Genomic DNA, 17,014 nt, shown 5'->3' with positions numbered 1-17,014 from the left:
ACCTCCCTGCAACTTCACCCCTCCTGGTAAGCAGCAGCAATTCAGCTGGTGGGAGGTCAGCTAAGTGCCATTGCCTCACTGCGCTATCCACTACTGACTGGTGGATTTTAAAGCAGAAGGCATTTATGTTGGCATATGTTTATATTTCAGCTGTTGCATGGTATGCATGTATTTCATGATATGTGCATTTACTTGGGACTTTTTGAAGTAGCAAAGTGGCTCTTTTTCAGTTCTTAGGAAGAGGCTGTGGCTCAGTGGAGCCTATATGCTTGGTGTATTGTTCCTAGGAATAATTCTGCTTGCAAAAACCTCTACCTCACATCTGGAAGATCTGCTTTCAATCATAGTGGGCAGCACTGGGCTGCATAGACTAGTGATGTGAATTAGTTTAAGGCAACTTCATGTGTTCCTACTTTGTCTCACAGGACCTGGGATTTAGAAAAACAGGTGAAACAGCTGAGAACCTATCGGGATCTTTACCAGGCTCTGAATAAATGGATCTGTGATGCCAGGCGCCGGCAGGAAACTATTGAAGCCATGAAGTTGGGAGATGTTAGCACCGTCATGAGATATCTGCAGGAGCAAAAGGTATTGTCTTGCACGCAGTGTTGCAAAGTGTTTCCCCTAAGTAATTTGGCTGATGTGAAACCAACTTAAATTCGGTGAAGTATTAGGAGTTTGTGTCAGAATCCCTGCTAATAATGATTAAGGGTGCAAGTTATGAGCTTGATGTCCTGATTTCAAATCCCATCTCAGCTAAGCTTGCTTTATACATCTTTGTCACCACAATTGTCTCTTGGGATCACCATGAGAGATATAGTATCGTCAGTGGAGTGATTGACAAGTGTTGCCATTCTCTTGAACCAAAATAAGACTTGACAGCTAGAAATCTGATAAAATTAATATTGTGGGGTTGTTGTTGTTTTGCAGAACTTGCATGCTGAAATCACAGGCAAGCGAGACAGAGTGGAAGATGTGATGAAGAATGCGGAGGTGTGCTCAGCTGCAATCAAGGTACTGTTATTTTTGAACATTCCCCTAAGAATATATCTTTTCCTACAAGAGCTTAATCTTGCAAGGCTCCCCTCTCTCTTCTTAATCCTAGACTAAATCCTTCTCACCCCTCAACACACTCACATTTCTCAGCACAATAGACTCAGTTACTGGGCAAACCAAAGTTTACAAGATTCAGATCCACTGACAGCCTCTGTATTTCTGGAAGTGTTTCCATGGCAGTCTGGCTGGCCCAAAACTTCCAGGGCAAATTTGGAAAAGCACAAATCCTGACAATAACCTGAGGTTGCTACACCAAGGGAAAGAAAATACGCACAGGATTATCTTGTGATTTTATTTTTGTGTTTCTAGTAGTTCTGTTCAGATTTCAGTACTGAGCATGCTTCTAGGAAGCATTTGAAAAAGATAAAATCGGTGGGTCTTGCTTCCAAATCATTCTGTCATTCACCTCTCTGGGTTAATCATGGGGCTGACTTTTGGAAGTTTAAGACATGTTATTTAAACCCCATTGATCTGCTTGTACAATAAATCCTTTTCTGTTGCCTTTCATTCAAAGAGTTTTTAATGCAAGTTGTGGAAAAAAGTTTCTCTATCTTGCTTCCAGCATGTCTGGTTATAAATGCATTTCTTATTCTTCTTTTTAGTAACTACTCTCTCCTCCAACCCTCTACTGTGCTGATTCTTAAAATCAGGATTTGGGGTTTTATTTATTATCTGTCTGTCTAAAACACACTCTTCATTACAAATGCCGTTCCAGAGAAGCTTGCAAATTTAATACATCACATAGGGACTGAAAACAAGGCAGATATTAACGACCTGCCAGCTAAAATAAACATCAACACTGGCACCAAAATTCCACCAGAAACCTGGCCAGATAACCAGGTCTTCAGCTGGTGTCAAAAGGTTGAAAGAGTAGGTTATTGCCTCCCTGCAACTCTGAAAATCCAGGTCAGGAGGCATACGGTGGCTGTCTTTATGAAATGAATTGTGTTTTCTTCTCCTTCTGCAGGATTACGAACTGCAGGCTGCAGCTTATTGCTCAGGACTGGAGACTTTGCTGAACATTCCCATTAAGCGCAGCATGGTCCAGTCTCCTTCGGGGGTAATTCTGAAAGAGGTAAGTGATAATAAAGTGCATTTTCATGATAATTTGTAATGCAGGTTGGGGAATTGCATACTTGGGGTATACCTGTCATGTCAGAACCCCTCTGCGAATCAAAAGCTGGTGTGTTCTAGCCTAATTTCCCTCCTTGCTGACTGTTTTTTCTGCAGGCAGGGTGGTTTAGGGTGGTTGGTTGGTTTTTTAAACACACAGAAGAAGTTAAGCATGACACTCCCCCCCCCCCAGCTTATAGTCTAAAGTGGCAAAATCTAGAAAGGGCTGCACCACGGGACGTTCCGCTATTGGTAGATCAGCTCTGAATCCATTTCAACTCGTTTATACTTACGTCAGGGACACAGGTGGCGCTATGGTGTAAACCACTGAGCCTAGGGCTTGCTGATTGGAAGGTCAGCAGTTCGAATCCCTGTGACGGGGTGAGCTCCCGTTGCTTAGTCCCAGCTTCTGCCAACCTAGCAGTTCGAAAGCACGTCAAAGTGCAAGTAGATAAATAGGTACGCTACAGGCGGGAGGGTAAACGGTGTTTCCGTGTGCTGCTCTGGTTTTGCAAGAAGTGGCTTAGTCCTGCTGGCCACATGACCCAGAAAAACTGTCTGCGGACAAACGCCAGCTGCCTCGGCCAGTAAAGCGAGATGAGCACCACAACCCCAGAGTTGTTTGCAACTGGACTTAACGGTCAGGGGTCCTTTACCTTTACCTTTATACTTACGTCAGAGTCAATCTAGGATCAGGCTGGCATTTTATGTTAAAATAATAACAAAACAAAACCCCAGGCCTGTCGATGCAGATGAAACATAGCGTTCAGGATAGGTTGACAATAGATTGCTTTCTCCCCCCCCCCTCTCCATGCAGGCTGCCGAGATCCAGTCTCGTTACATTGAACTTCTTACAAAATCGGGAGACTATTACAAGTTTTTGAGTGAAATGTTAAAGAGCTTGGAAGATTTAAAGGTAACATCCCTCTTCCTTTATGTATTGTGAATTGTCCAGTTCCTGGGTGCTTTGTAAATAGTTTTGATGCTGTTAATAATACCTTCATGCAATCATAAATAACATTCTAAGGCTACACTTCTACAATGGAAACCAGATTTTCTTGCTATACGCGATTCAGCTTTTTTAGTCTTAATTTTTTTTAGTCTTAAATTCGAGGTGTGCATTCAGCAGATTCATACGATACAGATTTTTGTGGACTAGACCAATTTAGACTGCAGATAGAGCTGTTTCCTTGTTTGAACACTGCTTCCCGTAAGACAAAAGCCTCTCTCTGCACATAAAAAATGAGCATATTAGGAAGATTTTAGAGTAGCTTTCCTGGATATGTTAGTTGTTTAGGTGCATGAGGCTCCCCCCCCCAAATGAGGCATCCTTCAATCAAGTGATGGGCTCATCTGCAGTTTGAAGTTGTAATAGCTTAGAATGAGCTATTATCAGATGATTTGTTGTCTGTGTAGATTGATTCCTAGTTATTCCTGTTACAGTAGATGCAGGGTGGATAACAAAACAATGTTTTTGTAAAAAAAATAATCAGATTTTTTTATTTAAATCAGATTTTTTTTAAATAAAATGCTTTTGGAGGAAAAAATCTTTCTAAATATAGTTTTCTATTTAAGTTACATTATACTCCAAAGGCTATTCATCAGGAAATAAGGATTTGTTTTAAGTATTTCATGAAACTTTCATCTGGTTGTAAATATTAAGATTATACCAGCAAGAATGAGTCTTTCTGTAAAAAAATGATTTAAATCAAGTCTTACTGACTAGTGATTTAAAGCAAGTCTTACTGATTAGTGATTTAAATAGATTTTATTTAAATCAAATCCACCCTGAGTAGATGTGATTTTTCATTTTAGCTTCAGTAGTCACTCCCTCAAGTTCAGGACCCCTGAATTTGGTTTTGCACCAGCTTTACATAGGGCATAACCTGAATTTAAGCATGGCTTTGGATGCCCAGTCTTGGCCACTGAAGACATGAAGCAATAAAAACAGGATACTGAGAATGTACAGAACTGAATGTTCAGTTGCTGTTAAGGAACCAGTTTTCCTTCACATATTGAGATTAGCGTGCAGGGCACCCAAGAGGGAGAATACTATTTAGTGGCCGCTGTGAGTATTAGCACCTTCCCCTCTTTTTCCTTTTTGTATAAATTAGCCTGTTTGTGGACACCTGGTTTCTGTACAGTTGTTTTCTATTTGGTCCAATATTGGTTCAGACATGATATGTGATCAGCAAGTTTTTTTCTTTCAAAAAACATTTTATATCATGCCTTTAAAAATGTTTTCCTAGGCTAACAAATGTGTAAAAATCAGAAAATGAACCCTAGAGCTCTGTTTTAAGTCTGCTTTTGGAGCTTGACGTAGGGTAGCATATATTCCTCCAGATTCAATGTTTTCTGGTGCATTAGGACTTTTGCACTGAAAACCATGGCATATTAAAAAGGCCTTGTTGAGAATGTCAGGAGTCTTGTCCATTATGGTTAACAAGAGAATGTGAAGTTTTTAAATAAAATAAAATAAACCAAACAGCAAAAAGGGCATTTTATTAAAATTAGCTGTGGAGTGGTGGTTTTTTGGTGTGTGTGTGTGTGTGTGTGTGTGTGTGAATGAGTAGCATATTGTTGGTCAAAAATGGTTACGATGGGTAATTTTTATCTTTCATGCTTTCTGAATCTGCAGATGAAAAGCACCAAAATAGAACTATTGGAAGAAGAGCTGAGACTAGCCAGAGATGCCAATTCCGATAACAGCAATAAGCACAAATTCCTGGAGCAAAACCTGCAGAAGTACCAGTTGGAAATTTCCCAGCTGAAGGCCAAACTGATGGGTTTGGAAGAGTTGAAGAGGCAAGCAGAGTTGGATGGTGGCTCTGCCAAACAAAACTTGGACAAGTGCTATGGTCAAATAAAAGATCTGAATGACAGAATAACAAGACTGACTTATGAGATTGAAGATGAGAAGAGGAAAAGGAAGCTATTGGAGGACAGATATGACCAGCAGAAGACTGACTTTGACCAACTGCAGAAGACAAGGCAGAATGAGAAAGAAAGCCTTGGTTGGCAAAAGATAGAATCTGAGAAAGTCATCAAGGAGAAGGAATACGAGATAGAAAGGTTAAGGGTGCTTCTCCAGGACGAGGGGACTCGGAAGAGAGAATATGAGAATGAGCTGGCTAAGGTAAGAAACCAGTATAATGAGGAGATGAGTAATATAAAGAACAAGTATGAAACAGAGATTAACATTAAGAAGACCACCATCCACCAGATAGCATCCCAGAAAGAAGATGATGCCAAAAACCTCCGAGCCCAGATCGATAAGCTGCAGAGAGAGAACAGAGATCTAAAGGATGAGATCATCAGGCTCAATGACAGCATTTTGGATGCTACAGAGCAGCGGAGGAGAGCAGAAGAAAATATTCTTCAGCAGAAGGCTTGTGGCTCGGAGGTGGCTCAGCAGAAGCAACAGATTGAGCTGGAGCTGAAACAGATCATTCATCTGCGCAATGAGGACAACGCGAGGTACAAGCAAGCGCTTGAAGATGCTGCTTTGACCATCCAGGACAAAACCAAGGAGCTTGAAAGAGTAAAGATTCAGCTGCAGGAAGAGGCTAAAAACCGATGGGAACTTGAGAATGAATTGGCTAAGGTAAGGAACAGTTATGACGAGGAAATTATTAGTTTAAAGAACAAGTATGAGACTGAGATTAATATCACAAAGACCACAATAAATCAGGTGACTGTGCAGAAGGAAGAGGAATCCAGTAATTACCGAGCACAGCTCGACAATGTCGTGAGAGAAAATAGGAGCTTATGTGAGGAAATTAGGAGACTGAAGAACACCATAAGTCAGACATCGGAGAACCTTAGACAAGTGGAAGAAAATGCTCACCAGCAAAAAGCCTTTGGCTCTGAGATCTCCCAAAAGAAGCAGCAGCTTGAGATTGAGTTAAAACAGACTGTCCAGAAATACACTGAGGAGACCATGCGTTACAAGCAGTCTCTTGACGATGCTGGGAGGACAATTAAGGACAAAAACAAAGAGATTGAAAAGCTGAGAAAGTTGCTAGAAGCAGAAACAAACCAGAGGAAATCTCTGGAGGAGGAGAATATCCGATTGCAAAGAGTCCAGTACGATTTGGAGAAAGTTAACATCAACGCCACGGAGACCATCAGCAGGTTGAAAATCCAAGAGCAGGAACTGGGGCGGCTAAAAAGCGAATACGAGAGGCTTGCCCAGGACAAAAAGGGGAAAGATCAAGAAAGTACAAGGCTGCAGGGCACAATGAAGGAGCTGCAGCAGCAGAAACGCAAGCTGGAGGAGGAGCTTAGTAGGCAGGCTAGAGCCATAGCAGAAGAAACTTCCAAGAGGAAGGAAGTGGAAGTAGAGTTAGAAACTATGAGGAGGTCTTGCAGAGAGCAAGCTGTCAAGATCGCAAACCTTACGCAGCAGATAGAGGAGGTCTCGATGGTCAAGAAAAGGAGTGAAGATGATTTGAAGCACCAGAGAGAGGTGCTAGATGGTCAGATGAGGGAAAAGCAGAGATACCTGGAGGAGATAAGGAAGTACACTTCAGAGATCGAAACCTTGCGCCGCCAGGTGGTCCAGGAGCAAGACAATCTAAAACAAGCTCACATGCGCAACGAGCACTTGCAAAAGGCTATTGAGGACAAGAGCAAAAGCCTCAATGAGTGCAAAATAGAAATCGAAAGGCTTCAGTCTCTTACCGAGAACCTTACAAAAGAACACTTGATGTTAGAAGAAGAGCTGCGTAACGTGAGATTGGAGTATGATGATCTAAGAAGGGGCAGAAGTGAAGTGGATGAGGAAAAAAATGCCACAATTATTGAACTTAAGAGTCAACTACAAACAAGCAGCAAGCATACCCTGGAACTTCAGGGTCTGATAAATGGTTTACAGAAAGAAAGGGACAATTTGAGACAGGAAATTGAAAAATTCCAAAAGCAGGCTGTGGAGGTATTCACAAATATTTGATCACAACTTTACTGTCCCTCAGATAATTCATAATTCAACAGCAAATGCATTTTCAGCCAGTCATTGGACCCTAAATTTATGTATATTGATTTTAATTGATTCATTTTAAAATTTGATATAAAAATTCAACTGGCTTCTAAGTGCAGGTCTCCTGCAGGCATTTGGTTAGTCCTGTGAGAACAGGATGCTCGACTAGATGGGCCATTGGCCTGATCCTGCAGACTGTTCTTATGTTCTAAGCTGTAGGCCCAGATTTGGGTCGCTTCTAGACTCGTGCAAAGGAGCTATAAATCTTACCTATCATCTGCCATGCTTTTGTTACCTTTGGTGCTTAAAAAATATATCTTTGGGCGATATTTAATTCCAGTAGAATTTAGCGTTTTTCCTATGGAAAATTGGCCAACTCTTCATCATCCTTAGAAAGGAGCAGGACTTTGAAGACCAGGCCATATTTTCAAAACCTGTTGTTACAGAGGCTACCCCCTGAAGTTCGGTTACTCTGACATCTCAACCTCCAAAGAGAAATGTACACAACTTTAATAGATAACTCAGGATTTATCTTTCACTGTGGTGCGGTATACAATATGTTATTCATGAAGTTGCATATTGGAGCTTATCCTTATCTCCTTTGCTCTTCTCATTTTTCATTTTGCTGTAGGGTAGTATATGTATATACATAAATACATACACACCTTAAAAAGTGTACATATGCAAAAGTGTATACATTGGTGTTGTATTTGGTATACATGTTATTGCTGCTTATGTACCTATAGTATAAAATGCACATGTATACATATACATATGTATATGTATATATGTATATGCATGCTATACATGTCACTGCTTTCATTTCTTTCTTTAAAAAAGAAAAGAAATCTATGAGTCACAATCCTGCACAGAGCAGAGCATACTTAAGCCTATTGACATTGCCTCAAGTGTGCTTTATTCTGTGTTGGAGTCTGGCCATTTAGCCTAGTAGCTTGGGCTCATAATTTTCAAGTAAAATGATAGTTATGTTTCCCTATCTTTGTTTACTAGGAGCAACCCATCAGGCATTGCTACAGTTCAGCCTCAATTCATATCAATTAACTCGTTGAAATGAATGGAGAGCCTGCCTTAAGCAATGTTTGCTGAACTATATTGGTTTGCTAGTGGTCCAAAAGCAGTATTTTCCTCAGTGGGGTATCTGTTTGCTCTCATTGTCCCCTCCCCACACCTGTAATTCACACGCACATTATTTTCATTCACTCAGATTCATCACATAGATACGTGATGGAACTTTATCCATTAGTCTAGTTGTAGTCTCAAAATGAGTGCTTTCTTGAAAGAAGAATCAGATTTTTGGAATTAATTAGAACTTTTTTGTTCAAATCAAAAGTTTATTGCATTAGCCATATAGCCATAGCACATACAAAAGATCAAACAGGCAACTGTCACACAACCAACATAGAATACAACAAATACAACTATAACATTAAATATATAATCCAGCTGAGTGTGGCTGGTAAGGTAAAAGACAAAGCAAGGCATGCCGACTGTGAGTTTTGTTAATGTGGGTAAATCGGCTCCAGGGAAGACCAGTCTGGATCTGATGTCGTGATGCAAACGTTTTGTAAACAGAGCAAAATGAAGGTCTCCTTTCAGTGGACACAAGATTTTATTAGCAAGGCAGTACTGAAGTGTAGGCATCCCAAATTACTTAGCTTCTGCTAGACTACTGTCAAAATTAAGACTGGATGCCGTATATATGTACAGGTGGGAAAGGGAAAATACTAAGCACTGACAGTACAATCCACCCCAAGTTAAGTATTTTTAATTCCTGTTGATTTCAAAGGGAAGAGATAGGATTGTGCTGTATGCACAAAGCTGCAGTCCTATGCACGCTTGCCTGGGAGTAATCCCCATTTAATTCTGTGGGTCTTACTTCTGAGTAGACTTGTATAGGACTGCGCTGTTAAATACATGCTTAATCTTTCCACTGAAACTGGCAGGACCCCAGTGTGCCAGACTCTCTGGTTAGAATTCTTTTTAGCCCATTTCTATCAGTGTGCTATCCTGTATTAATAAAACAAAATCCACAGCTGCATCTAAAACACCAGATTTATTACTCAGGGCCACAGTTACCCAGTGCCCCTTACAGGATAGGTTGAAATATAGGGAATATAGGATGTTAAGAAGAGGTACTAATTTTCTCCTTGTTTGTTTCTTTTTTTAAAAAAAACCCATAGACATCCCATAGGATCCAAGAATCCAAAACCCAGTATACTCATATTATGCAGGAACGAGAAGCGCTGCTGATAAAAATTAATACCTTGGAACAAGACAAAGCAAGGTTGCTGAGGTTAGAGGAAGAGCTGAATCGGGCCAAAGGCACACTGGACTCAGAATCCCGCTTGAAAATGCGGCTGGAGAATGAGAAGCAGCAAATACTGAACGACTTAAATCAGTGGAAGAGCCAGTATTCCCGGAAGGAAGAGACAATCAGGAAGATTGAGTCCGAGCGAGATAAGAGCGAGAGGGAGAAGAGTGCCTTGCTGATAGAAATTGAGAGGCTGCAGGCAGAGATTAAGAGGATCGAAGAAAGGTACCGCTGCCGTTTGGAAGAGACAAGCAGAAAGAGCCAGTCGGAGATGGAGGCTGAGCGCCTGAGGCTGCAAAGGGAAATTGAGAAACTGAAGCAGCGCCCATATGTGGCCAGCAGAGTCACCCAGACAGAAGAGGACTTTGCCATCGACCCTTCCAAATTACTCTTCAGCGGCCTGCGGAAAAAAATAACTGCTGTCCAGCTGCACGAATGCCAGCTGATCGACAAGTCCACCCTGGATAAGCTGCTGAGGGGGCAGAAGTCCGTGGAAGAAGTTGCTGCTGATCTCGAACCCTATCTCAGAGGAGCTGGGGCTATAGCTGGGGCCTCTCTTAGCCCTAAGGACAAGTATTCCCTGGTGGAGGCTAAACGGAAGCAGCTTCTTAGCCCAGAAAACACCGTCTTCCTTTTGGAAGCCCAGGCAGCCACCGGAGGTGTGATTGACCCCCACCGCAACGAACTTCTCAGCGTGGACAGTGCAGTTGCTAGAGACCTGATCGATTTTGATGACCGGGAGCAAATCTACACCGCTGAAAAGGCTATCACCGGATTTAAAGATCCCTTCTCAGGGAAAACAGTGCCTGTGGCACAAGCCATTGGTAAACAGCTTATCGACAGGGAGACTGGCATACGTCTCCTTGAAGCTCAGTTGGCTGCGGGAGGAATCGTTGACCCCATCAACAGTGTGTTCTTGCCGAAAGACATTGCTTTAGCTCGTGGGCTGATTGATCGAGACCTGGTCAGATCCTTGAACCAACCTCAGAGTTTAAATAACTTAATTGACCCAATCACCAAGAAGGCCATAAGTTACACGAAGCTGAGGGCGAAATGCAGAATCGAACCACACACTGGTTTGCTCCTCCTTCCCGTGCAGAAGAGAAGCATGTCATTCCAAGGCATCAGGAAGCCCATTGACATCTCTGAGTTAGTCGACTCTGGCATCATTCGGGAGTCGACAGCAAATGACCTGGAAAGTGGAGTAATCACGGTTGAAGAAGTCAGTGACCGAATCAAAGATTTCCTCCAGGGCTCCAGCTGCATAGCTGGCATTTATAACGAGGCCACCAGAGAGAAGCTTGGCATTTACCAGGCCATGAAAATAGGTTTGGTCAGACCAGGGACAGCTCTTGAGCTTCTGGAAGCCCAGGCAGCCACTGGATTTGTCGTGGACCCTGTGAGCAATTCACGACACACTGTGGAAGAAGCTTACAAAAGAGGCCTAGTTGGAATAGAATTTAAAGAAAAACTCTTGTCTGCTGAAAGAGCAGTCACTGGGTACAAAGATCCAGAAACGGGAAACATCATCTCCTTGTTCCAAGCAATGAACAAGGAACTCATCGAGAGAGGCCATGGGATTCGTTTGCTGGAGGCACAGATAGCCACTGGTGGGATCATCGACCCGAAGGAAAGTCATCGGTTGCCAGTTGGCACGGCATACCAACGTGGCTACTTCGACAAAGAGCTGAATAACATTCTCTCCGATCCCAATGACGATACCAAAGGCTTTTTTGACCCCAACACAGAAGAAAACCTGACCTACTTGCAGTTGAAAGAAAGGTGCATAGTCGATGAAGGAAGTGGGCTCTGTCTCCTGCCCCTGAGAGAGAAGAAGAAAGTGGTGCAGACTTCGCAAAAAAACACCCTCAGGAAGCGCAGGGTCGTCATCGTAGATCCAGACACAAACAAGGAAATGTCCGTCCAGGAAGCGTACAATAAAGGCCTCATAGACTATGATACTTACCTGGAGCTTTCTGAGCAGGAATGCGAATGGGAAGAAATCACTATAACAGGTTCAGATGGGAGCACAAGAGTAGTGCTTGTTGACAGGAAAACGGGCCACCAGTATGACATTCAGGACACCATTGACAAAGGCCTTGTGGACAAGAAATTTTTTGAGCAATACCGTTCCGGGTCATTAAGCCTCACTCAGTTTGCAGACATGATTGCTTGCAAGAATGGCGGTGATGAAGTTTTCAGACACGAGTCCACTCGTTCCCCCACGGTCCTGAGTATCAAGAGTTCATCTATCAAGCTAAAGAGCAGTTCGGGCTCCGGCTCCGGCTCCTTTTCTGAGTCCCTCGAGGAAACGAGTCCAATCGCAGCCATATTTGACACAGAAAATTTGGAGAAGATCTCCATTTCAGAAGCCGTGCAACGGGGCATTGTTGACAGCATTACTGCCCAGCGTTTGCTCGAAGCCCAAGCTTGCACAGGAGGCATAATATGCCCCGTCACAGGACAACGGCTTTCCCTTCAGGAAGCGGTTGCCCAAGGCCTCATTGACCATGAGATGTCGACACGTCTGAAGCCAGCTCATAAAGCCTTCATAGGGTTTGAAGGCATCAAGGGCCGAAACAGAATGTCAGCCGCAGAGGCTGTGAAGGAAAAGTGGCTTCCTTATGAGGCTGGCCAGCGCTTCCTTGAGTTTCAGTTTATCACCGGAGGTCTCATTGACCCCGAAGTCCGCGGGAGAATAAGTACCGAAGAAGCCATTCGAAAAGGGTTGATTGATGGCCGGACAGCCCAGAGGTTACAAGACACCAGCAACTATGGGAAGATTTTGACCTGTCCCAAAACAAAGCTGAAAATCTCCTTCAAAGATGCAATGAATCGTTCGATGGTGGAAGACATAACTGGGCTCCGGTTACTGGAAGCTTCTTCGGTTTCATCCAAAGGCATCTCCAGCCCATACAATGTCTCTTCGGCACCAGGCTCACGCAGTGGATCCCGCAGTGGATCCCGCTCAGGCTCACGCAGTGGATCGAGGAGAGGAAGCTTTGATGCAAACACGAATGCCTCGTATTCTTATTCCTATACAACCATCAGCAGCAGCTCGCTTGGGCGCTAGTTATTAGCTAGCTAGCCTATCTGAATTTTGCACGGGAAGCATCTGCTGGGATCTGTATTCCTTCTTTGTTTTAACAAACAGAAAGAACTGGTTGGTGGTGATATTAGCACTTGCTTGGGTGAAATAGTTAAGCTGCAGAATAGAAGCCAAACCCAAATGCCAATAAAATAAATCTTTCTGGATGGGATGCTATGTTTCTCCATACATGTATATATAAATACACACACATATATGGATGTGTGCATGCTTTAAATGTCTTGGGTGCAGACTTCTCATAGTAAATGGAGGAAGCAAGTTCTCTCTCTGGTGTTGGCGTGCATCTTTCCTCATGTATTTAGCATTTGCTTTTGTTCCCTTCAAATAGTCATGCACAGCCACAAACTATTATCCCAGGCTTCATATTGTTTTTGTATCGGTGTTGATGTTTTTAAAGCCACTTTTTTATCAATGTGGATGTTGCAGTACACAACAGTGATGGTCTGAAAATCCTCTCCAACAAATGTTATACCCAATTGTGCTATGCTATATTCTCATTTGGTCACTCTGCATTTATTAGGGCAGGTTTATTATAATGTGCTTTTTCTTTTGCCTGTGGCTAAACATTTTTTGCTTGCTTGTTCCCTTTGTAATACCATGCAGGCCCATCTGTGTAACATTTACTATTCTGGCAATAAAAAAAAATTAACCACCTTTGATTCCTTTGTGGTAAATATCTTGGCATTAAATGTTTGTTATGCTTGCATTCTTGGCAGTGGCTAAACTAGCTGCAGTAGTTGACTGCAAAGTCAGTACTGCGAATTGGAGGTTCCCTTAGCCTCACATTTAACGGCTGCTTCAAATCTCAGCTGTAAATATCTGTGGTTGTCAAGGAAGCTAGGCACTTTAAATTCATGGTGGGGATATGATCACTAGAAACCATAGAACTGGATGGGAAGCCATTGGCAAGTACATTCCAAATGGCTTCTGGTTTCCTATCGGAAGTAACTGGTGAGCAGTTTTCTAGATCTACAACTCCATTCCTAAATGCTGAAGTACAGATGTGGAGAACTGCATCCATCCATTTAAAACTTACTTGATCATAGGAACATAGGAAGCTGCCTTATATCAGACCAGAGTATTTGTTCCATCTAACCCAATACTGACTGCTCTGACTGGCTGAAGTGTCTTTTCCATCACCAGAATCTTAGGCAGAGGTCTTCTCCATTACCTGCCATCTGATACTTCAAAAACAAGGGATTTGAACCTGGGACCTGCTACATCATGTGCTGTACACCTGAGCTATAGTGTCATCTCTACTTTCAGCTCTCTTCTGTGGCAAACCAGTGAGATTAGCATGGAAACAAATTTCTTTTCTCTCGAAAAAGCAAGACACGGGTGGCTTATATCGTAGCCACCATTTAAAGCATCCTCTATCTATTGCAAGAACTACTACTCAAAAAACAGCATTGCTGGAAAGAGCAGGGGAACAAAGCACAGGAACCCTTGTTAGCTTGGCTGTTTTATAATGGTTACTTCTCTATACCTGATGGGGATACACCTGTGATTTGGGGAGGCAGCACACTTTGACAATACGCAAATTAGACAAGGATGCATATAGTAGAAATTAGGGAAAGGAGGAAAAATGACACTTGGCCATTTTTACTTACAAATTATCATAATCTCATGTTGCAGTGTTCCAACTGAATGTTCTATAAATGGGCAACTCCTTTACTAAGGGTGAGTGCCACAGTCTTTTACTTCACAGTCCAGAAATATCCGGGGGACCACTGTATCCAGGGAAGCCTAGTGGAATAGTCAATTTTGGAACAGCCAAATTGCAGAGTAGCCAAGAAATCCTGGATGAAGAAGCAGAAATAGCCCTGTCATCCTTCCTGCTACCTGGTTTCTGAGTGCAAAGTGAAAGAATATTCAGTCATTTACATTAGTAAAATATGGCATATGCAATCATCTTTTGCTCCGTTGGTAGGGTGGGATATAAATGAAATAAATAAAACACAGTTATCTTAATTTTATCCTTGCAACAGCCTTGGAGGTCGGTTAGGCTAAGAGTTAATGACAGAATGGCCTATGGTCACCCCCTAAGCTTCATGGTTGAGTGGGAATTTGAACCCTCTCCCAGATTTGACACCAACCAACTACACTGGCTCACCTGCATTTTGAAGTGGTACAAGGCAAGATGCAGGTTTGGGATGGAATGCCATCAGGCACTCGGTTTATTACCTCAATGAGAACTAACCTGTATTCTTGGCCACAATATGCCTTTGTGTAGAAACTGGTGCACATCTATCCAGACTGCATACCCCAAGAGAGACTTGCTACGTATCAACCAGTATACAAATATACAAAGGATGCTTTGGGAAACAATGGCCAAATTGGTTGGCTCAGCTGCATGCAAAAACAGCTGTGGTTAGCAAGGGCGTACCCACCACGGGGCAAGTTAGGGCAGCTGCCCTACTCTAGAAGCCAGCTGCCCGCCCCCCCCCCCAAGCTAAAAAGAAAGAAATCTCAATGCAAAAAGTGGGGTGCGCGGCCCCAGCCAGAAAGAAACAGACCAGCCCTCCCCCCTTTCCCCTTTCCATAACCCATCACACTTTCTCCTCTCCCCCTCCCACTATCGAGCTGCAAAAGCGGTGGGGTGTAAACGTAAGAGACGGAGGGAAACAGCGCACCCGGGGGATGGGGCGAGCTGCCCAGAGGGGCGACCAGTGCCGTGGGCAGGGGGGCAGGAGGGGGCAATTGCCCCCCCCAGAACAAAAGGCTAAGGGGCGCAGCGTGGCAGCCCCAGGCTCCGGCTCCCAGCGCAAAGCTCCAGAGGCGCGAGGGGAGCGTAAGCGGAGGAGCGCTAAGCGGGAGCGGGGAGTGTAAGTGGAGGAGGCAGCCACAGGCTCGCGTTCCCCGCGCACCTCTGGAGCTTCGCGCCGGGAACGGGAGCTTGGGGCCGCCTCCTCGGAAGACCTGGGAGGTGCGGAGGAGGCAGCCCCAGGCTTGCGTTCCCCGCGCGCCTCTGGAGCTTCGCGCCGGGAACAAGAGCCTGGGGCTGCCTCCTCAGAAGAGCTGGGAGGACACAGGCCACGCAGCCCCGCCCATATTCCCACTGTGGCCCCTCCCCTCCCACCCCTTGCCCCCGCCCCTTGCCCCCCCCTAATTTTGATCCTGGGTACGCCCCTGGTGGTTAGGTATGGTTGGTTTATTCTAAAGTGGATTCGGAGTTTCACAGACGGTAGCTGAAAATAATGGGGAAATGGAGTAGCACACACACAGACATTTGCCTTGTAAACTCTGGAATCTTACCAGGTCCAGGAAGGCCTGAACCCAGTTTCCTCCATTCACTTTTCTGCCCATTTTCTCTTGGATAGTAAAAGCATATCACACAAAGTTCCATGAGTTGAAATAGAGGATTTAAATCGGGCATCCCCAAACTGCGCCCCTCCAGATGTTTTGGCCTACAACTCCCATGATCCCTAGCTAATAGGACCAGTGGTCGGGGAAGATGGGAATTGTAGTCCCAAAACATCTGGAGGGCCGAAGTTTGGGGATGCCTGATTTAAATGGTTAAGTAAAAAGCTTTGGGGTCCTTACCTTTGTCTCCATCAGCCCCTTTAGCTCCAGGATGACCAGCAAGTCCCACTAGTTTAGTCAATCAACACAGGGTTCGCCCTCTTAGCAGAGTAACTGCATTATTTTTTTTCCAAATATTAACCCAATGCAGCACATCAGTGGTGCCTGTTCAGATGGCAATAATAAGAACTGCACTGCTAAAGGAGCCTAAACTGAGTTATAAGGGTCTGCCTTAAAGTCTGCTAATGTGTGCGCACATCATGTGATGACTTCAGTATCAAGTGATAACTTGCATGTGTGGATACAATGACATAGAGGTTTCACATCACATTGCCTTTAAAAAGTGTTTTTCAGTAGAGTTGGTTCATATATTCAGCTGCTCATGATCAGGAGTAGAGATATCAAGTGCATGCATTTAGCCAAAGGGCTGCATTACCTCATGGGGACCAATGCCACCACATGCCAATGGTGGCTGGGCAAAAACTGAGCAGAGCGACAGATACAGGACTGTTTTCATTTAGTGCATTCCAACCAAGCAAATGAGAGGTTTCTGGGTGCACACATCTCTTCGTCCAGACAAGCAAGGGCCATTATCACAGTTCAAGTACACAGCATTCAAGGAGGTTGTGGAGTAGGACCAGCAAGAGTCTGCAGACTGCACAAGCTGCACTTTAATGTTTTCTGCACTGAGCCCTAGCAAACTTGGTCCCTATACACAGACTCTCAAGGCTGCCGCTCTGCTATCACCCTAGTAGTTGTGTAATGCATCACACACATTACAAGAATGCAGAGCTGTGTCACACTTTCCCATTTAGCCATTTAGTGCTATCGTCTCATTGACCAGAAATCAATTGGGCTAACACTGAATATAAAACAGCAGCAGACCGCCCACAGAAGGCTGCCA

The 17,014-nt window shown here is 43.8% G+C and overlaps 1 protein-coding gene across 3 annotated transcripts in view; it reads left to right on the top strand.

Annotated features, from left to right (window-relative positions):
* Window positions 1-13,247, top strand: part of DSP (desmoplakin) — a 46,219-nt gene extending 32,972 nt beyond the window's left edge. Inside the window, exons 19-24 of one of the 3 annotated variants that reach the window (XM_035124690.2) lie at window positions 426-588; window positions 931-1,014; window positions 2,024-2,131; window positions 2,987-3,085; window positions 4,808-7,102; window positions 9,349-13,247. In XM_035124690.2, coding sequence (XP_034980581.2) covers window positions 426-588; window positions 931-1,014; window positions 2,024-2,131; window positions 2,987-3,085; window positions 4,808-7,102; window positions 9,349-12,552 — 5,953 coding nt within the window. In that variant the 3' untranslated portion in view covers window positions 12,553-13,247. The remainder of the gene's footprint in view (window positions 1-425; window positions 589-930; window positions 1,015-2,023; window positions 2,132-2,986; window positions 3,086-4,807; window positions 7,103-9,348) is intronic. The other 2 variants (XM_035124691.2, XM_035124692.2) reach the window with 2 other exon arrangements.
* The last annotated feature ends 3,767 nt before the right edge of the window (window positions 13,248-17,014 follow it).

This window comes from Zootoca vivipara, chromosome 8 (genome assembly GCF_963506605.1).
Source record: "Zootoca vivipara chromosome 8, rZooViv1.1, whole genome shotgun sequence".
NCBI classification, from domain to species: domain Eukaryota; kingdom Metazoa; phylum Chordata; class Lepidosauria; order Squamata; family Lacertidae; genus Zootoca; species Zootoca vivipara.
Note: the sequence above shows the minus strand (reverse complement) of the source record. Positions and strands in the feature narration are given on the sequence as shown.